The sequence below is a fragment of the Pavona decussata genome, unplaced genomic scaffold (assembly GCF_977016875.1).
Source record: "Pavona decussata unplaced genomic scaffold, jaPavDecu1.1 SCAFFOLD_84, whole genome shotgun sequence".
NCBI lineage: Eukaryota > Metazoa > Cnidaria > Anthozoa > Scleractinia > Agariciidae > Pavona > Pavona decussata.
The window spans coordinates 3,260,001-3,281,314 of NW_028145502.1; the positions used below are offsets into that span (position 1 = coordinate 3,260,001).

General features: G+C 40.0%; 1 protein-coding gene across 2 annotated transcripts in view; it reads left to right on the top strand.

Moving 5' to 3' along the window:
- Window positions 1-21,314, top strand: part of LOC146475456 (uncharacterized) — a 186,597-nt gene that overhangs the window by 145,050 nt on the left and 20,233 nt on the right. For both annotated transcript variants that reach the window (XM_085115884.1, XM_085115885.1), the window contains 19 exons: window positions 860-926; window positions 1,481-1,684; window positions 2,415-2,593; window positions 3,444-3,873; window positions 4,915-5,286; window positions 5,930-6,175; window positions 6,989-7,097; window positions 7,731-8,047; window positions 8,756-8,897; window positions 9,495-9,673; window positions 11,264-11,404; window positions 12,465-12,606; window positions 13,376-13,704; window positions 14,533-14,674; window positions 15,556-15,878; window positions 16,272-16,413; window positions 17,727-18,058; window positions 19,262-19,403; window positions 20,246-20,568. In XM_085115884.1, the coding sequence (XP_084972010.1) occupies window positions 860-926; window positions 1,481-1,684; window positions 2,415-2,593; window positions 3,444-3,873; window positions 4,915-5,286; window positions 5,930-6,175; window positions 6,989-7,097; window positions 7,731-8,047; window positions 8,756-8,897; window positions 9,495-9,673; window positions 11,264-11,404; window positions 12,465-12,606; window positions 13,376-13,704; window positions 14,533-14,674; window positions 15,556-15,878; window positions 16,272-16,413; window positions 17,727-18,058; window positions 19,262-19,403; window positions 20,246-20,568 (4,261 nt within the window). The remainder of the gene's footprint in view (window positions 1-859; window positions 927-1,480; window positions 1,685-2,414; window positions 2,594-3,443; window positions 3,874-4,914; window positions 5,287-5,929; window positions 6,176-6,988; window positions 7,098-7,730; window positions 8,048-8,755; window positions 8,898-9,494; window positions 9,674-11,263; window positions 11,405-12,464; window positions 12,607-13,375; window positions 13,705-14,532; window positions 14,675-15,555; window positions 15,879-16,271; window positions 16,414-17,726; window positions 18,059-19,261; window positions 19,404-20,245; window positions 20,569-21,314) is intronic.

Genomic DNA, 21,314 nt, shown 5'->3' on the forward strand with positions numbered 1-21,314 from the left:
AAACTCTCAAAACTTAGAAAACTAATCCCCGTTTCTTTTGTTGGAGGAACAAACAGATCGCTCCGGAGAAGAAAAAGTACAGTTTTCTTTATCAAATTGTAGTCTCAAATTTTCTAAACCTTAGAAAACTAATTCCCTTTTCAGATTGCAGATCGCTCTGGAAGTGCGAAAAAAAAAAGCCAGCAGCTCGGAAATTCGGGAAGTAAGGTTCTCTTCCCTAGACCTTTCGCTATTTGAATTTTCAGCTAAAGTTTACAAAGATATGCGTTTAGAAAGGCCATAGTCAATCTGGGAACACAAAGAAAACGTAATATATTTTTTGCTTAAATATAGGCTCGTTAGCTACCCATGACTATCCCCTGAGAAACAAAGGTCGTTCAACTATCTTAAGGTGGGGGTACACCTGAATTTGGATGGAATTTTCAGAGGTTTAAGGAAGGGATAGAAGAAAGAAAATGATTTTTGGAACACTAACAGACAGTTGATACCCACGCAAGAGCACCCGAGGCTAACTTGGTATCCGTCTATTAATTATTAACTACAAATTCTAATTTTAAAACTTCACTAAATCTTCAATATTTCTCATTTCTCTTAATTTTACTACCCTTTTGAGAAAAACTATCTCCTCCCAAATATACCTAAAAATCACCCAAAAATTTACAAAACACCCCAAAACATTGATTTGTGTAATGAGCATAGGGTTTTTTTATTGCTTGAAACGCGAACGAGATATTTCCGTCGAACCGATTTTAAGCGGCGTGAACACGGCTTTCAGGTGAACCCCCGCCTTAAGTTCTGTCTCCCGTTTGTGTGAGAAATTTATGTCGTGATAATGAAAGCTGTTGGTGGTCTTTTTCAGATATTATGACATCTTGAAATATGCTGGAGATTATGTTATGACAAAGAGTTTAAGAAGAAACTTTGAGGTTTGTCATCGTTTAACTTGATCGCTGATTTGATAGGTTTATACTGGCGACGTATGCGCATATGCCAATGCAAGCGTAAACAAATGTCTACAACAGCAAAACGAGAAAAAAGACAAGACAACGTGCTTTTTCTCTTGCCTGTTTCGTCCTTTTGGAGCATAATAAAACAGTACCACAGTATGGTACTGCCCAGTAGCTTTCATTTAAATGGTCACAGCTAAGGATTTCATCCACAGACTCAAAAATTAGAACCACCTTGGACAACATGATAAACAGGACCACAGGAAAGTACTGCTCAGTAGCTTTCATTTAAATAGTTATACTCTAGGATTTCATTGAAAGACTCAAATGTTAGAACCATCAGGTACAGCATGATAAGCAGCACCACAGGAAAGTTTTGCTCAGTAGCTTTCATTTAAATGGTCACACTTTAGGATTTCATACACAGACTCAAAAGTTAGAACCGCCTTGTACAGCATAATAAACAGCACCACAGGAAAGTACTGCTCAGTAGCTTTCATTTTTCATTCTAACTCCATCACTTTCTTCGTTAGGTTCATGCCCGTCTCTGGCCGTGCTGGCGAGTCGTGTGTAACTGCGGTGTTGCTATCCGGGAAAACAATGATGTAGTCGCGATTGACATGTGTCATGGCCCTTGGCGCCGCACAAGCCCACGTGTCGTACAAAAATCCCGACGGCCTCTTGGAAACCGCATGAGGATCCGGCGATATGGCTCTGGTCAAAGTACTCGATTTAAGGTTTGTGTGGTCTACATTTGTTTCTTTCTCAAAACAATGTACCAGTTTTCCACCCTTTGGGAAAAATATGTTACGTGTGATGAGAATTCGATGTCAAAAATTTCTCCTGTTCGGTCGAACCTCCCTCAAAGAGCATCCATCGTCGGGGCCACATTCAACGTGTCCAATTGTGTTGTAAAGTAACCTTTCTGAAAGTTTTAATATATGACGTTCTTTGCCGAGCTGACGGAAACGATATATGTGCGGAGGAAATGAATTGCCATAAACCTTATTCCAAACTGTTTTCTTTTGTTCGCATTCAAATTAGCCCTTTTTCAAGAACTTTGTAACCATGAAGTACCAGACTGTAATCTATATTTCTCTATTATGATTATTAATGTTATTAATCCTTGAATTGTAATCGGTCAAGAATTCAGTCATGGACTGCAAATGACTGGAATAAACGTATATTACTGTCTTGCCTCGCCCATGGTAATATATTCTTTTAATTCTTTAGCTTAAGAACTTGCAAGGTGGGCTAATTTAAATACAAACAAAAGAATATTAAAATAGCAGCCATTTTGGAATAAGGTCTATACCATACGATATCATGCCATACCATACCATACCATACCATACCATACCATACCATACCATACCATACCATACCATACCATACCATACCATACCATACCATACCATGCCATACCATACCATACCATTTCATACCGTTTGTTCTTTTGCTCCTTAGGTCATGATGAAGTCAGGTGCGATAGTTGAAGCTCACTGTGCTTACTGGGGAATGAGTCTTTACGTCACTGTTCCTGGTACAGACTCTGCTTCAACCGTGGGACTTTGCGGAAACAATAACGGAAATGCAGCTGACGACTTGGAGAGAAAGCCTATCTACACGTTTGCTCGAAAATACCGGTGTGTGGGACAAACTTGTCATATTGGTTAAATTAATGACTGAGAGCACCACTAGAGGGGAATACTTTTCCTTAGCTTCGACTGGCGTGGTCTCATTTAGAGCTCTAACATTCACCCGCGGACTCCAAGTTAAGAGCCGCCTTGCTGTCCCCACCCCCACCCCTTTATTATCAAATGCACCACAGAAAAACGCTGCTCAGTGGTTGTCACACTTTAGGATTTTATCCCAACATACTCAAAAGTTTTCCATGTGTGGTATTATAAACAGTGCTACGAGAAACGAACAGCTCCGTAGCATTCGTTTCATTAATTAAATGGTTATATCAACTGAGACTCGATTACAGAATAGACAGCGCTACAGTAAAGAACCACGTTTAATTTTACGTAATGTTTAAAACTGAAACGAGCTGGAGTGTTTCATCGGGTTAAAAACCACGAGGCGCAGCCGAGTGGTTTTAGACCCGATGAAACACGTGCTGCGAGTTTTTTGAACGGCTTCAAAAACATTCCTGGAAAAGCGTGTGTCAGTAGAGTTCATAACAATTATGCTTTTGTAAACGTTGGGAATTAGCATACGAGGAAAACACCACATACTAACGAGGAGTATTTTATCAGCTGATAACACACCGCATAAAATAAAGTCACTGCACGTGATGTATTATCGACCATTTGATTGGTCAATGGACTTATGAATTATTAATGAATTTTTGAAGGTCACATTAAGTCAAAAGTGAGGACCACCTTAGGTAGCAATCATCGTTAGATTTCTTCTGTTTGATCCAAACATTAATATTTTCTTTTCCTTCCCGTTATACTTAAACGTTACTTGTTTTTTGTTTTCGTGGTCAAGGCTGCGACCTGGCACCAGTCTCTTCGACCGGCTTCCACCACGCATCTCAACTACACGCCGAGGCGTGAAACCAGCATGCACATGCGTCAAGAAAGGAAGCCGCCGTTTTAACACGTGTGACGTCAAACCCCTGCCTGATACCGACAAAGGCGGCAAACCCGTTAAACCAATCAAAGTTCCGCCTCGACCGAGAAAGCCCGGGAAAAATGATAATCGCGATTACGATCCCAACGCTATCAACTACGTTTACAAGCCGCCCAAAGTTAACTATCGCATTCCATCCTGGCCAACACCGACAGGAATAACTCGAGCGAAGGCGAGAGCACATTGTAGGAAGCTGCTGAGAAATTCTCGCGCTGCACGCTTGTGTAAAAAGATCGTCAGTGATAAGGGGAAGACTGCATTGAAGGAATGCGAGACAGATATCAAGGTGAGTAGTGGCCTTGTCTAGCACAGGTGGTTTTTCTATATGTGGTTTATTTTATTTTATTTTGTTGTATTTTCTCTCTTTGTCAATGAATTAGAAAAGGTTTTGAAATACACTTCTGGGCTGGGTTGATCAAAGCATTATTAGCGCTTATCCAGATTAACAACCATGACAACTTATAGATTTTGTTACTAGTTAAATTAGGATTAGCGTTAGGCGGGCTTTGAACAACTCGGTCGTTAATGAAAATGTGCTAGACAATAAAGAGCAACGTTTCGTTTCTGTCAAGTTATATTAGACGGATTAAACGACCAGACGGATAATTCGTCCAGACGGATTATCCGTCTCTAGTATAAATCGGGCCTTTGTGTCAAACAGGGTGATTTGGATTTCATTTGAGCTTTACAATGATGCCATGAAGACATTCACCATCACACGATTGGTTTTAGTTTTAAGTGCTCGTCATTGGTTGAGTGAGTGAGGCACCCAGTATCCTTTCATTTTTGTGTTTTTATCCTTTTCTATTTATCTGAATTTTGTGACTTAAATCCCATTCCTAATAGTTTCCAAGGGTAGTTTGCTTTTAATATTTGAAGGGGATTTTAATTTGCAACACTAAGAAACAACAGTTAACTAAAAAAAATACAGTAACAGTCCAACTTCCATCGGCTGATTTTACTCCCGAAATTATTAAGATAACGAGATCTGGGTAGAATACTGTGTTAAAATCTAAAAATCAAGAAGTCAGTTGGCTGTCACTGAATTAAGTCCCTTTAATTGAAGTGAAAAGTGTTCCAAATGATGCATCAGAGAATTAACCGCTGTATTTATGTTAAAGTGCAAAAGTGAACCCGTAAAATTCCCCACTGAGCGTTAGCCCTAGTAACGAAATTGGAGATCGCATGGGACCAAGAAAAAAATCTCCGATCATTCCATTCCGTTTGATACCTGTAAAAAAGCTAGCATAGGCAATTTGAATCCAATAAAACCGCGAGGTTCAAGCCTTTCAAACTCTTTAACATATTCATCTTTCTGTTTCTTTAGATTTCAGGAAAGTTATCAATGGCCAAGTCAGCGCTATCTAGTCTCCAAGACGCTTGTAAGACCGCGGCTCTGGTGAATCCCAAGAACTACAAGAAAGATAAAAAAGGCCGTCTTGTTCCCAACAAGAAAATCATTGGCAATCTCTGCCCCGACAACTGCAACAGACGAGGCAGATGTATCAAAGGCAAATGTCGTTGTTTCAGAGGCTACGGTTCAAGCGATTGCAGTATTAACAAGAGAATCCCTCCTAAACTGATATCCATTCAGTCGAATGGATTGTGCGACTTGAGGAAACGCGCTTGCAAATTTGAGAGCATGCACGGCCGAGGATTCTGGGAAGGGCACGTGACCTGTCACATACAGAAGGCTTTGGTAGGTGTTTAATTTTTATTGTTTTTTGGATTGTTGACTGGCAAAGATCTTAGTGAAGTGCAATGAAAGGATATTTTAAAATTTTGACATTAGAGTGTTACAATACAACCCGTCACCAAAATCTTATCTTAGAGTGATGGAAATTCCAGCATTACAAGGAGGCACTTAATTGTTCCACCTTTACTAAGTTACTCTAAAAGAACTAGAACATCCTTGATTCCATCTCTATAAAAAGAGCCATCGTGTGCAGTTGCTTTCATAGAACGGCTTAGCCTTGTTCTTACAGTACGATCAAAGTGCCGTATTTACCTTGGAAAGGCCTTCGATGAATGCCTTAAATAGTCTTTACAAGGTCTTATTTCAGAGCAAATTCTAATCTTTTACAGGGAAATATTTCGTTAAAAGCCAGTCTGTCGCTTCAAAAACATGCAATGGGCATTTGGGATCGGATTTACAGAGCTTTTCTAAGTTAAATAAATCATTGGTATTGTTTAGTAACGCTAAGATCTTGCACCCAAACAATACTTACCACACATATTATCTTAAGATGATGATTGCAAGTTAAATCTGATCGACCTTGTACGTGTATTTTGTTTAGCCATCGCTGCCCTAACAATGCTAAACAATGTTTTTTCTTGTTTAGTTGTTCCGTCGCAAATGGCGTGGAATCGGCAAACAAAGGAGAGTTCGAGGTCACTTACAGAGTTTCAGCGAAGCCCGCTGCAAGCTCCCCTTCCGCTTCCCAAGCGCGAGAAAATTAAGAGGCCTGCCATTTAGAGTACTTATGTCCACGTCAAATAATGGCGTCCTGACAAGCAACAAGCTAACGTTAGTCATCTACGACTCTTCTTGCCATAGATGTTTGGCAAACGGACTCTGCTGGCGAAAGGTAACTAGCGCTAGTTCTGTTCTGTTAGGGTCAGTTGGAAACGGATTGCAACGTGAAAAAATTGGCCAACAACCCTACTAGTGCACAGAAACTAGAATCATTCATCTTTGGTTGTTGATGGCTAGGATGGAAACGGATTGCAACGTGGAAAAAATTGGCCAATTTTTCAAGTCCCTTCTGAGTATTTTGAAGGAATTGCTAAAACCGCTATGAAGCGGCCACCCTCCATTAAGCGGCCGCTTTCCAAAGTCCCGAATTATTATTTTGTCAGTAAAGTGCCGTATTCGATACCTCTATTCAACGGCCAACCTCTATTAAGCGGCCAGTTTTCAAAGTCCCCAGGGTGGCCGCTTAATAGAGGTCCGACTGTAGTTTATTCTTCCTCAGAGAAATCATTTCGTATTTTCCTCCCTGTGCTCTTAGAGCAATTTCATGTAAGAAAAGAGGTTCTTAGTCAAGCATTTGAGCAGTTTTGACAAACATACAGCAAAATCTCTCATGACGGTGTCGTAAAATCGATTGAAAAGCGAAGACTATTGCATGAATGTACACTCAATATCTTTCATTATAATGGTCATACTTATGTGCTGACTTGTATTTAAAGCTAGAATCGCCCTGCACAGCGCGATAAACGCGGTCTGCACAGCTCACGCAGTTAATTACATGAAAGTACTGCTCGTTAGCTTTTTATTGACTGAAAGAAAGCTAGAACCGCCTTGTATAGCTCCACGGATTGCGCAACAGCACAATATGATCATGACATTTAAATATTTCTCCTAAACCACATTCTTATTTTTTGTTTGAAAAAAACAGAGAAACAACTGCATCATAAAGGGATTGTGTTACGCAGCAAAAGAACGCCATCCGAGAAACAAAAACCTGAAATGTCTCCCACAGATCTCCAGAAATGCTTGGACAAGAGGTTAGTTTTGTTCCTCCATGTGAGCATGCGTACAGACGCCCTTTTTCTTTAGATTAATTCCTTATCCAATACTTTTCGTTTCTTTTCCTTTTTTCTACTGTTCTCGTTGTCTTCTACTATTTTCAACTTCAATGTTTTGGAAGTTAGTGGAGAAAAATCTAAACAAAACTGATGAGTACTCATTGCTTTTATTTTTCACCCTTTGTTATTTATTCCAAGATGGCCTAGCGCTATATATACGATAACGGACCCATGACCCGGTGCCTCTATCTTTTCGGAAAGTTTTTACTTTATCGATCTTTTCAAGAAAACGGAAATTTTCCCACTGGGAATGATCTTTGTCTGCCTAAATTTGTCCGTACATGACTCTGTACATACATGCTCATTCGACGATGACCTAAATATCTAGGTTACTCCTTGTGTTGTTTCCTTAGACAAAAAACTTTGCTCCACATTGTCTCTCTTCACCCAGGCGTATAAATGGGTACCAGCGACATACTGCTGGGGGAAACGCAGCAATGGGCTAGCATCTCATCCAGGGGGGGAGGGGGGAGTAGCATTTCTCCTAGTTGCTTCATGCTGGGCCACTTAACCTCGTCATGCGACTTTTAAACTTGCCTTGTTATTCTTCAGTATCACAACAGTACAAGCCACTTGGAATGCAAAATGGCCGCATTCCTTCACGAGCGATCTCCGCTTCTTCGCAGTTCGATCGCTACCATGGACCCAGTCGTGCCAGGCTCCACCTTCGCCAACGTGGTCGTTATCGAGGAGCGTGGTCCGCTAAGCATAACAACCAATATCAATGGATAAAGATTGACTTCAGAAGACCTGTCATAGTATTAGCCGTCGCCACTCAGGGCCGTGCAGACTTCAGTCAATGGGTGACGAGATATTATCTAACTTACAGCTTTGATGGCATAAACTTTGTTCCGTATATGTGTCGAAAGGTAAGCAATGTCAGTGCTAGTACTGTGACATAGTTAATTCAATGCTTTAAAAACCAGCTTAAAAACGTTATTTTGGTGTTCTTTACAAAGTTTTAAATGTAGACGATATCCGTTCTTACAAAATTGTTTGCCTCAAATGCCGCCGCGGTAATCTTCTACAGGCGCGCTCTTGTTAAAAATTTCCCCCCCTAAATATTGGGGTGGGTAAACCAAACTTTTTGTTAGGTTGTGGGGTGGGTAGATAGGCTTTGTTAGGGACGCAGTGTCCTCTTGTCGGCCTACCTTCCATGAGCTAATCTGTAAATTAATAAATGAGAATGTAAAGGATTGTTTCAAGAAAAGTGTGCACTTACAATTCCTTCTCACTAGTTTTGTGACAGATTTCAACAAGTACAGTGATGCAAACCTCGAAGCTCACCGAACTGGGAGCTTCGAGGAACAGATATCACGTCCAACGACAAATATTCGTCGATACTGTTAAAGGAAAAAGAAGGGTGTATGTCTATCTATCAAATATTTTCGCTGAAAACGCGCGTAGCTAGGATTTTGATTTTTTCACCGCTAATCGTTTTTCACAACGGTTTGCGGTTGTTCTGATGAAGTTGGTATCCCGCAAAGACTGACTCTTTTCACACATTAATCTGCCTGGTCTGGCTGGTCAGACTAATGGAAGGTTCCCCTACTAACCTGTTTCACGTGTTTTTAAAGATTTTCCGTGGAAATAAAGACAGAAACACTGTGGTTAGACACCGCCTCTCACCTGCCATTCGAGCCCGCTTTATCCGCATTCACCCAGTTGGATGGAGGGGTCACATCTCTCTGAGGGCTGAATTCTATGGACACAAAACTGGTTAGTAGAGCACAGACTATAATGTTTGGGTAACACGGATTGTTGAATGATTATGAATATATGAGACATATATTTTGAACTGCGGATGAAAGAAGTAAATAGAAGATCGATTTTCGCAGTTAGTACGCAACTTAAGCAGTTTCGAAAAGAAAGCCTGAAAAAAATTCAAGCTTGAACGGGATTCGAAGCCATGACCTCTGCGATGCCGGGGCAGTGCTCCCAACTCTCAGCTCAGTTGGTAGAGCACTGAACTGGCATTGCAGAGGTCATGGGTTTGAATCCCGTTCAAGCCTGAATTTTGTTCAGGCTTTCTTTTTGCAACTGTTTAAGTTGCGTAGTAACTGCGAGGATCTTTCTTCTATTTAATTTAACAGTTCACTGACTAGCAGAACGAGATGCTGACGCTAGAGATCAATTAACTAAACCAGCTAAAGGGTAAAGGGTGGTGTGGGCGGTCTCCAAGCGATGACAAGCTCCTAACTAGCTGAAAGTTTGAGCAATCTGAAGGTCGATCGGTTAAACTGTAAGTGAAAGCTGACAGCTAGCAGGCATGCCATCACTTAGTGTCTCACTCCCTTTTTTAATCATCTTTTTTAGCTCTGTCAAGACTTCCTCTCGGGGTGGCAGACAGGAGAATTGGTGACAGCGCCATGAGCGCTTCAAGCAACTTTGACCGCTATCACTCGGCCAAGCGTGGAAGACTTCATATATGCAAATCAGGAAGATTCCGAGGAGCTTGGTCTTCACGTAGAAATGTCAGGGGACAGTGGCTTCAGGTAAAAAAAAACTGGTTCAGAACGGGTTTGTCAGGGGACAACAGCTGGATGCGAGATTTACAGTAGTAGATAAAAATGAAGGAAATCGGCGTACGTGCTTGCAATATCATGTGTTTTGGCCCACGAGGTGGATAATTAAGATGTCCATACATGAAGCTCTCGAATCCTTTACGGTGGCCAAATTACCGCATCGATTCAGGATGATGACATCAACTGCTCGTTTCCACTCTTCCACTGACCGGCAACACAGTTTATTTAGAAACTTACCCTCTTGCCCATGCGGGTTGTCGAGTTCATATATACTGATTCTGAGTACTGATTCTGACTCATATATACTGATTCTGAGTACAGCATAATAAATAGCACCACAGGAAAGTAGTGCTCAGTAGCTTTCATTTGAATGGTCACACTTTAGAATTTCATCCACAGACTCAAAAGTTAGAATCACCTTGCACAGCATAAAAAAGAGCACCACAGGAAAGTACTGCTCAGTAGCTTTCATTTGAATGGTCACACTTTAGGATTTCATCCACAGACTCAAAAGTTAGAATCACCTTGTACAGCATAATAAACAGCACCACAGGAAAGTACTGCTTAGTAGCTTTAGAAACTTACCCTCTTGCCCATGCGGGTGGTTGAGTTCATATATACTGATTCTGAGTACTGATTCTGACTCATATATACTGATTCTGAGTACAGCATAAAAAAGAGCACCACAGGAAAGTACTGCTCAGTAGCGTTTATTTGAATGGTCACACTTTAAGATTTCATCCACAGACTCAAAAGTTAGGATTACCTTGTACAGCATAATAAACAGCACCACAGGAAAGTACTGCTCAGTAGCTTTCATTTGAATGGTCACACTTTAGGATTTCATACACAGACTCAAAAGTTAGAATCACCTTGTACAGCATAAAAAAGAGCACCACAGGAAAGTACTGCTCAGTAGCGTTTATTTGAATGGTCACACTTTAAGATTTCATCCACAGACTCAAAAGTTAGGATTACCTTGTAAAGCATAATAAACAGCACCACAGGAAAGTACTGCTCAGTAGCTTTAGAAACTCACCCTCTTGCCCATGCCGCGCTGGAATCTACGAACGCTTGTTGGGCTCGTAGTTCAAGATTAGGTTGGTCTCTGCACTGTCATGTTATATCATGTTGTTCGCTTAGGGAAGAAACTCCACGTCACGTGAACGTTGTCTCTCCCATACAGGCCCCAGTTGTTCAAAGAGCGGATAAGTTTATCCAGCGGATAAAACGTGTTGGTTGGAGTACATTTTATCCGCTGGATAGCGATTTAGCCATGGGATAGACTTATCCGCTCTTTGAACAACCGGGGCAAGGTTTATAAGTAGGTGCTGATGAAACACTGCGAGGGGTTACCCTGTGATGCACTGGTGGGGGGGGGGGGGGGGTGAGGGGAAGAGAGTTGTTAGATTGATATCATCATCATCATCATCATCATCATCATCATCATCATCATCATCATCATCATTATCATCACCATCATCACATCAGAGAGGCGGTTTTCTGTTTTTCCCGATTTTGTTACTGTTTTATTTAATTAACCAACGATAATCTTTTCAGGTTGACCTAGGTGGCCGCGCCTACATCGTGGCCACAGCAATCCAAGGTCGCCAGGATTTCAACCAATGGGTGAAGAGCTACACTGTCAAGTACAGCAACGATGGAATACGATTCTATAGCTATCGCTCTGGAAGAAGTGCGGTAAGAAAATGAATAAAACAGCTGAAAGTAAATATAACGTCTGAAGGGAGAGTTTGCGAAAACATCAGATTAAGTATTTTTGCCCCTTGTTTCATTCGTATAAAACAAGAGATGGATAACGGGCTAACAATGGAGCAGGGCCCGGTTGTTCAAATAGTGGATAATGTTCTCCAGTGGATAAATCGCTATCCAGTGAATAAAATGTATTCCAGCCAATACATTTTGTCCGCTGAATAGCGACTTATCCACTGGATAAAGTTATCCGTTTTTTGAACAACTGGGGCCAGATTGTACAAAAGTTCTTGAGTTGCGAGTATAATATTTGCTGCGATTTGTTGCAAAGTTGTGTTAGGTCAGCCAGTAGCGTAAACATTATTTAAATTTTTCTTTGCTCCGGGGATTAAAGAAACTCAAAGGAAAATCTGTAGACCCTAGCCTGCCTTTTACTACGAGTTTTTGTGAGAATGGCTCAGTGGTACAAAAAAGTTCTCGAGAAATAGGCCATCTTATATTTTTGGAATGAGGAAAAGGTTTGTCTTTCATCGTTCGACCACAAAGCTTCCCTGTATATCTATCCCAGTTCTTATTAATTCGCTAAAAACTTGAATATAATCTCGTATTCGTACTTGTACTAGAATCTAAGGGCCTCTATTCATAACTTCAGAAAAGTCACGAAAAGTTTTCCTTTCAATGCACTTCATAGTAAAGTGAAGTGAAGTGAAGTGAAGGAAAGGAAAGTAAAGTAAAGTAAAGTAAAGTAAAGTAAAGTAAAGTAAAGTAAAGTAAAGTAAAGTAAAGTAAAGTAAAGTAAAGTAAAGTAAAGTAAAGTAAAGTAAAGTAAAGTAAAGTAAAGTAAAGTAAAGTAAAGTAAAGCAAAGCAAAGCAAAGCAAAGCAAAGCAAAGCAAAGTAAAGCAAAGCAAAGCAAAGCAAAGCAAAGCAAAGTAAAGTAAAACTTTATTTAGCCATTCCCTTCGTATTTGTGAATGCTGTACGTGAAAACAAACAGTTTTCGTTCTGCTGATTTACACTGATATACATTTCATCTTTTGCCTCACCCAGGTCTTCCGAGGTAATAGAGACAGGAACACAGTAGTGAGGAACACTCTTGCGCCCGCGATCAAGGCTCTTTACCTGCGGTTTTACCCTTTATCTTGGCATGGACATATGTCCTGTAGAGTGGAGTTATATGGAAGATATCTGAGTAAGTATACAGTGCGATATGCTTTTACCATACACTAAAACTGGAAACAAAACTCGTGTTTATTTTTGGCCGAGTACCTGTAAAGTCTTACAAAGATGTTTATTTATTTATTTATTTATTTATTTGTTTGTTTGTTTGTTTGTTTATTTATTTATTTATTTATTTATTTATTTATTTATTTATTTATTTATACAGGAGCATCTGATTTAGCTAATAAGGAGCTAGTTCGCAATCAATCAATCAATCATTAATTTTAACAAGTTACGTCTAGGAGTTCAAAAACTCGTTCAAAATACGAACGTGCATAAATAAACTATACATACATTCAGATCACTGGATATAAAAAGTTAAAAATATAATGTAAACTATAAAACTATAAAAAAACGTTCTAAAAATTTACAATCACAAAGTTTACCTTTAAAATCATTAGCATCACTTGCAACACGTGTGCGCGAAGGCCAACTGTTCCATAGCTTAGATAAAAAAATAATGTTAGGAATAGACCATATTCGTATTCTCGGTATTGAACTGGATCGAGCTTGCAATGGAGGCTCTTGCGGGGGAATAAATTGGAAACTATTTGCATGTGAAAAGATTTCCCGCATAAGCCTTGTGTGCAAGCTAGTGCCAGTTCAATACCGAGAATACGAATACGGTCTATTAGATTAAAACACGGCAGCTCTCAGTAACGTTGAGCCTTCCCCTGTTAACCTATACAGGTATGGGGTTATCCGTATTTAAAAAAAAGTTTCTAACATTAATTTTCTAGAGCCTCGCCCGGTTGCAAGACCCATGGGAATCTCCAACAACCGCCTCAACAACCGCTACATCACGGCGTCCAGCTCGTGGAATCGATACCACGTGGCCTGGCTCGCACGTCTATACAACAAAAAACGCGGGCGCTACCGTGGCGGATGGTCTGCTAAAGTGAACAGACGAGGACAGTGGATACAGTTCGATTTGAGGAAGCCAAAGACGATTGTTAAGGTGGTAACCCAAGGAAGAGCCGATGCGAATCAGTGGGTGACACGCTACTTTATTAAGTACAGTTCAGACGCCTTCTATTGGACGCCTTACAAGAAATACAGCCGTGTTCAGGTAAAAAGATCACGAGGAAACACTGCACATACTTATTAGCCTTTAATTCAATGAACACTCTTCAGGATTTCATACACAGTTTCAAAAGTTAAAACTGCCTTACACATTGAAGTAAACAGCACTACAGGGAAGTGATGCTCAGTACCTTTCACTTGAATGGTCACACTTTAGTATTTCATCCACAGACTCAAAAGTAAGAACTACCTTAAAGCATCACAGGAAAGTACTGCTCAATAGCTTTCCTTTGAATGGTCGCACTTTAGGATTTCATTCACTGACTCAAAAGTGAGAACCACCTTGTATAGCATAATAAACAGCACCACAGGAAAGTACTGCTCAGTAGTTTTCATTTGAATGGTCACACTTTAGGATTTCATCCACAGACTCAAAAGTTATAATTACCTTGTACAGCATAATAAACAGCACCACAGGAAAGTACTGCTCAGTAGCTTTCACTTGAATGGTCACACTTTAGGATTTCATCCACAGACTCCAAAGTGAGAACTACCTTGTATAGCATAACAAACAGCACCACAAGAAAGTACTGCTCAGTAGCTTTTACTTCTATGGTCGTGGTTTATCTACAAACGCAAAAGTCAGAATTAGCGTGACAGCAAAGTATTACTCTTAAATGTCCGTTTAAATGGTCAAACTTCAGTATTTGTCCACAAACTCGATCGAGTTGGAATCATCTCGTACCGCAAAATACTAAGAGTCACCATAACAAAGCGCGCCTCTAAAGCATTTATTAAAATGGCTATCCCGAAACTACATTTGGTTAACTATATTGTAACATGTTTTTTATATTGCTCTTTCTTTCTTCTACAGGTCTTCATTGGAAACAGAGACAGAAACACGATCAAGTCAAACATTTTTGATCCACCAATCCGAGCACGTTATGTACGAATCTACCCAATTGCGTGGGTGGGACACATGTCTTTGAGAGCTGAATTTTACGGCATTCCCTTACGTAAGTAATGTTGAGTGGACTCAAAGTTTATAGAAAAAACATAGAATTTGAGTAGTCCCTTATTTCACTCAAGGAAGTACAGCGAATGAAAAACGCGAGCGAGCACCAAAATCCTTCCATTTCTTCTCTTCTATGCGTTGTTCCTCTTCGCGGGAGCGATTTTCGCTCGTTCTACTGTCCCAAAGAAGTGAAAGATTTCTGGCAGTCTAGATTATATAAACTGCTTTTACCTGAAAAACCACTCATAATCTCTGGCTATAGGAAATGTTGTTGTGTGTTAGGGACGCGGGAGTCTTATCTGAGAGAACCCATGTTCTGAAATTAAAAAGTGATTTTTTTGATACGATTGTAAACGTCTTACTGTACAAAGGAAATAGAATTATTGCGCGAAATTTGTCACTGGTCGAGATGCATTTTTTGTATACTTAGATATTACGAGATTGGTTGGGATTGAGGGAGAGGAACTTAAAAGCGGCTAAAATTTATCCACCTTCTAGTCTTAAAAGAGGTTGATGATAGTTTGGCAAAGTGCCCTGTCTTCCGTGAAAGTCTCCTGTCTTCACAGGGATCTCACGCTCTTTAATGAAGACTTTCCAATTTTATTCATTTGACTGAACGTAGACAAAAGCAGGCTAGTATGCAACACCAATCTCGGAACAAGGGGACAAGAAGCTTCTGTGGTCGGGCAAGCAACTTTTTACCGTGATTACTTGCCCGAGCGCACAGTCAATTGACAACTTTATTTTTATAACTGAAAGAAAATCTAAACTTGACATGGGATAGTGTTCCCTAAAGCTAAAGACAACTAGAATTTCCTTTTCCTTTTTCATGGCCTGCATCTGCAGCTGAATAACTTCTAACTGCTAAATAACTTCCAACAGCGCGATACAGCGTGGAAATTGGTTTAGAAGACGGCAAGATTTCCAGCAGAGCCTTCTCGGCTTCCAGTAAATGGGACAACTACCATCGCGGAAATCGAGCGAGACTCAACTCGGTGGCGACAAAACGCTACCGTGGGGGGTGGTCTGCTAGGAAGAACAACAGGCGCCAGTGGATACAGGTCAGACTGGGTCGCGGAACAAGAATTACCGGTGTGGTGACGCAAGGTCGACAGGACGTGAACCAGTGGGTAACGAGTTACAGTATATCGTACAGCTTGAATGGCCGAAAGTTCCGCCCTTACAAAGAGAATGGGCGAGTTAAGGTAACATTTGCTTTGGTTTATAATACATTTTAAACATTATTTTTAACATGAATATCATTTGCTCTTCGCGCAAACAATATTCATGAACAAGCCCACGTGTACCGCCTTTTCGCTAGTGCCGTGGTTTATGGTTTTTAACTTTCAGTTTTGAGTATAGCTTTCCTCGTAATTTTGTTCGTCGGCATATTCCAATTGCTGTATAAGTCTAAAACACATTTTCTTTGGACGAGACTTATTCTTAAACACGACTCACCGTGGACAAGCACGTGCCCGTTTTCGCTCGTGCAACTAATTTGGTTGTAAAAACAAAGGATGCTTGTTGTTGTTGCAGAATTCGAATGTAAGGGAGAACATAGGGGATTAATTTGTGCATCCCAATCCTGTTCATTGTAGGTTTTCCCAGGAAACAGGGACCGAAACACTCAGGTGTCTCACAAACTACAAAGGACTATCTTCACAAAATACGTCAGATTCCACCCCATCACGTGGTTCGGACATATCTCCATGAGGATTGGACTTTACGGACAAAGGACTGGTAAGGAGCTACGTTCCAAATATGGCGCTGTATAGGGGGTTTTTTGAAATCTGTTTGTTTGTTTATCGTAGCGAAATTGTCACTTAAATTTCGTATCGCTTGTTTTCTGTTTTCTAAAGTTGGCATCTTCATTAGAGATCGTCATCATTATCATCTGTTTACTCCGTATGAAATGAAAATAATTTAGATCTTGCAGCATTTGTGGTTTTTTGGCAACACAGGAAAAAAAGAAAGAAAATTGAAGAGCCGTAACCAGGATTCATGATGATTAAATATTTAAAACGTTCTCTGGTTAAAAATTGGAAAGGTATAAGCTTTCGACAACCGCCCTGTTGTCTTCAACGGATAAAAAATATGAAACGAGGACTAATAAATACAAAAAATGTACAATAGAGGTGATAAGTGTTAAACACGTTATTTGTTAAGAAGAATAAGGTATTGATTAGGGAGTGGACATGAGTTATTGTCAGCGTCAACAGTTTTCGCGGTTTGCCAGGACTCAAGGGTTTAAAGGTGGCGATAATTGGACTTGGAAGGGAAATACAAGTATACAAGTTAATAATTTTGTTAATAATTTGTTTCTTAGCTTATTTAGTTGTCTCGTCCTCTTTTTTGCGCTAAATAGAGGTCTTCATTAATTTGCAACAAGAAGAACGCCCTTAAAACGCCATAATAGTACCAAGCAAAAAAAATGGGACTTTTAGAAATTATTCTTGAAAATTACGCAATGATACTCCAAATTCTCAATAATGGATATTATCTTCGCATCGTTAGTAACCGAGGATTACCTCACTTGTGTTTACTGTCGTTAGCTATCTTTTTGCCTTTTTCTGGAGGGTAGGGGGGGGGGCGGCTGCGGGCGGGGGTATAGAGACCGATGGGGTTTGGTTGCCTGTACTTAAAGGGGAAGTATCACGCGAATTTGATGTCATTTCAAAACCTAAACATGTTTGTCTGTCAACAGAAACATAAAATAATTGCCTAGTTTTGTTATAAATTATCACCCCAGTGCAACAAAACTGTCTATTAGTGCCTCTGGCTAGAGACAGAGTAGGTCGAAATGGATTAAAACTTGAAAAATGTTAGGCTAATGTTTTTCAAGTTCTCGCATTTTTGTTTTCAAAATGCACCAGAACAGATCCTGAGTTGTTCTTTTCAAGAATTGAGTTGATTTCTTTCCTCTCGTTGTTCTAAATTTGTTTTGTAGCTATGTGAAGGTCTTATTTCATCATTTTTAACCAAACAGGTCAAAAAACCCATGAGACTTCCCCTTTAATCGTGTGTGATATCTCCAATTTATGTTCGTGTCTTAGGTGTGAGGCGAGGAGCACCCAAACCGCTCGGATTACAAAATGGTCGCATACCCAACAGCGCTATCTCAGCCTCGTCGCAGTGGGATCGTAACCATGCCCCATGGCTCGCCAGGCTCAAACGGCCAAAACGAGGCCGATACGCGGGATCGTGGTCAGCAAAGATAAACAACCGACAACAATGGCTGCAAGTGAACTTCAGAGGCCCAAAAAAGGTGGTTGCTGTGGCAACGCAAGGAAGACAGGATTACAACCAATGGGTGACGTTGTATTATCTCTCGTTCAGTGTGGATGGTGTTTACTTTGCCAGATATGTGAAGAATGGAAGAACGAAGGTAATGAAACGATTTGAGAAAATCTTAGGTTCTGGATAAATTGTTGTGTTGACTAGGGTTGTCAAAGGTTTTTATCACTTGATCTTTTCGATGTTTAAGTTGATCCTTAGACTTTCTTACAAGTCAAGTTTAGACAGCGCGAAGCGCGATCGTCAGAGCTCGAGCGAGCGGGCGAGAACTCAACTTGTTTGCTTGCTGAAAATCGAATCAAGTGACGTCATTTTGGCGCGAATTTTTCAGGGTGCGAAGTTGTTAAAGTGTCAACTCAACGCATTTTTGAAACGTTGACAATTTATTGAAGAACATTCTGAATGGGTTTCAAAACGTTAGCAATGTTTCCGAACGAAACCGAAATACGTTGAAAATCATTTAAAAATTGTTCCAACGCATTTGCAACACATTTGCAAACGTTGACAACGCATTTTAGTAGAACTACCTACTCAGATGCAGTTCAATACCGACAATACGAAAAGGGTCAATTCATACGTGCATTCCAATCTCTTCCTAGGAATTGGATCCGTGTGTGTTGCACATTTCATAGGCCTTATCACGGTTTTCGACGCCATTTTGACGAGTAGGCAAACACGTCTTGAAATAACAGCGTTTGTATGGAAATCCGATGTCAAATAAGTTTCATAAAACATCGCTTCTGAAAAATTCATGAATTGGAAACTTTAGGCACTGTGCAAAGGATTTTACAGAAAATAATTGAGGAATGTAGCTGTGCTAGAAAGCATCTAGTTGTGTTTTGACATTTCCAAACATTTGTCTGTATAGCGAACCAGCCGTGAACTGCAACTAAAAGTAGATCGCGGGAAAAAATACAGGGAAATGTAAGGAAAGTTCAAAACACGACTGGACGCTTCCTGGCACAACTACATCCCTCCAATTTTTTTTCTTAAAGTCCTTTTTCTAGAGCCAAAAGTTTTTTCAATTCATGAATTTTTCAGAAGCGAGGTTTTATGAAACTTATTTGACATCGGATTTCCATACAAACACTGTTATTTCAAGATGTGTTTGCCTACTCTTCAGAATGGCGTCGGAAACCGTGATAAGGCCTATTACACTGAAGTTAGGCGCTTATTCTCGGGGAGACGTTACTTACTGCAGCTATGCGGCAAGCTTTCAAAATGATAAAGATGCAGTGGGGCTGTATGAATGATACGATATGTTCTAATTTTTCTCTTTTTGTTCACGGTTTAGATTTTCAGGGGAAACAGGGACCGTAACACCATAGTGATGCACTCATTGAGACCCGCGATAAAAGCACGTGTCATTCGTCTGCACCCTGTCAGATGGGTGGGGCATATTTCATGCAGAGTGGAATTCTATGGGCGAAGGACTGGTAGGTTCGAATGTTTGTATATTTTCGGTCGTCTTGCACTTTTTCTTTTCATGCGATTCCTTTTTTTACGCACGCTGTTGATTAAATCTTTAAGAGAAATCAGCCAAAAACTAATTATTTGTCTTTCTTTTGCTGGGCTTTGTTATAGTAACGTGACTGCACTGGATGACAACAACAATTTGGCAACCTTAACCCTTTAACCCCTAATATCAAAGAATAAATTATCCTATCGTGTCCCTATACTTTTCTTATAAAAGTACTGGGGAGAAGTTATCAAAATATCAAGAAAATTCACCTTGGGTGATCATATCCTTAATTCTCAAGGCCTCAGGGGTTGAATAAGCATTGATATTACAAGGAGAAATTTGATGCTGATCACTGTTAGGGCTTAAAGAGTTAAAGCGCGCAATCATTAGCTAAATGCTTTATTATTCAGAGTAAAAAAAAAAGACAAGCGCGTTTTCTTGTTTTCTGGAGAAAACTTAAAAACGCGAATTTGACGGAAGAGTTGTTGACATACAAAAGTCTCTCCGGAGATATTCCGCATCACTAAAATGTTGACGAGTGATTTGGACCAAAATAAAAGATAAAATAGTTAAAAAATAAATATCTCCAAACTCGTTTCGTTTAAGTTTTCGCCTCAGTGTAAATGTAATTTTTAATTTTTCTATTAGGGATACAAAGAAGGTAAGATTATGTCGAGAAATGAAAAACCTAATTGACATTTTGTCCGGCGTTCTTAATGAATTCTCTTCGTGTTTTGTGACAACGTATACGCACTTTTGCGACCTCTTTGTTTATTAACGCTGATTAGCATAATTTATTTCTTTTGTTCTCCCCAGTACCTTCTCGGTTGGCTCTTGGAGTCGAGGACCGTCGTATCCCGGATGGAGGCTTCAGTGCTTCATCCAGCTGGGACAGAAACCATGGTCCTAAGCGCGCGCGCCTTAACATCATCAGACAAGGACGGCTGATCGGCGCGTGGTCATCACGTGCTAATAACCGCGCGCAATGGCTTTTGATTGACATCACTAAGATGGCGCGTGTTGTTGGGTTCGCCATTCAGGGAAGACAGGATAACAACCAATGGGTCATGTCGCTTAGAATATCATACAGTAGGGATGGAATAAGATTCCGGTATTATACTGAGAGACGAAGACCAAAGGTTTGTTCATATCCATGTTTTTTGCTCGGCGGGTCATGCGGTGAAACGTTAGAGAGATTTCGAAATACGTTTACTGCAAACGGCAAAAATGACCCAGTGATCATCTTTATTTTAGATTTGTTGGTAGCTGTTTTCAGTTTCTCAGCAAAATTGAGTAGCCCTGCGTTAGCATCAAAGGTCGGAATTACTACTACACTATATTACATTACTAAGCACTACTCTACCTTCATCCTCTCTTGCTTCTGTATACTAATTTTTCCAAGAAAACATAAACACGAATCTTACGTTTGCCGTTTGCCTTAAACGCTATTCTAAGTAATAATAATAATAATAATAATAATAATAATAATAATAATAATAATAATGGTTTATTAACAGATCCACTGTGTGGCTCTTCCCTGTTACTACAAATTACAAAATAAATCAAATTAAATTAAATTAAGTTATTTACAAATTATACAGCAAAAACAGGATTAACGAAAACCAATTACAGTAAAACTAACCAATCGCTTTGTACTCTGCTTCTTAAAAAATGCCTTGAGAGTCTTTAAAGGTTCTGTAATCTTTACAATCTCCCTATTGTACGCGAAATATTTCTTTAATAGCGGTTGTTCATTCATGGTCATACTCCATCATTCTATTAATGCGTGTAATGTTGAACCTGAACGAGACCATTTCTGGGGTGAATGTAGAGCGAAATTTTGGAACTTGAGCACAATGCTGCGTTCAATGTTGCAGTATGTCCA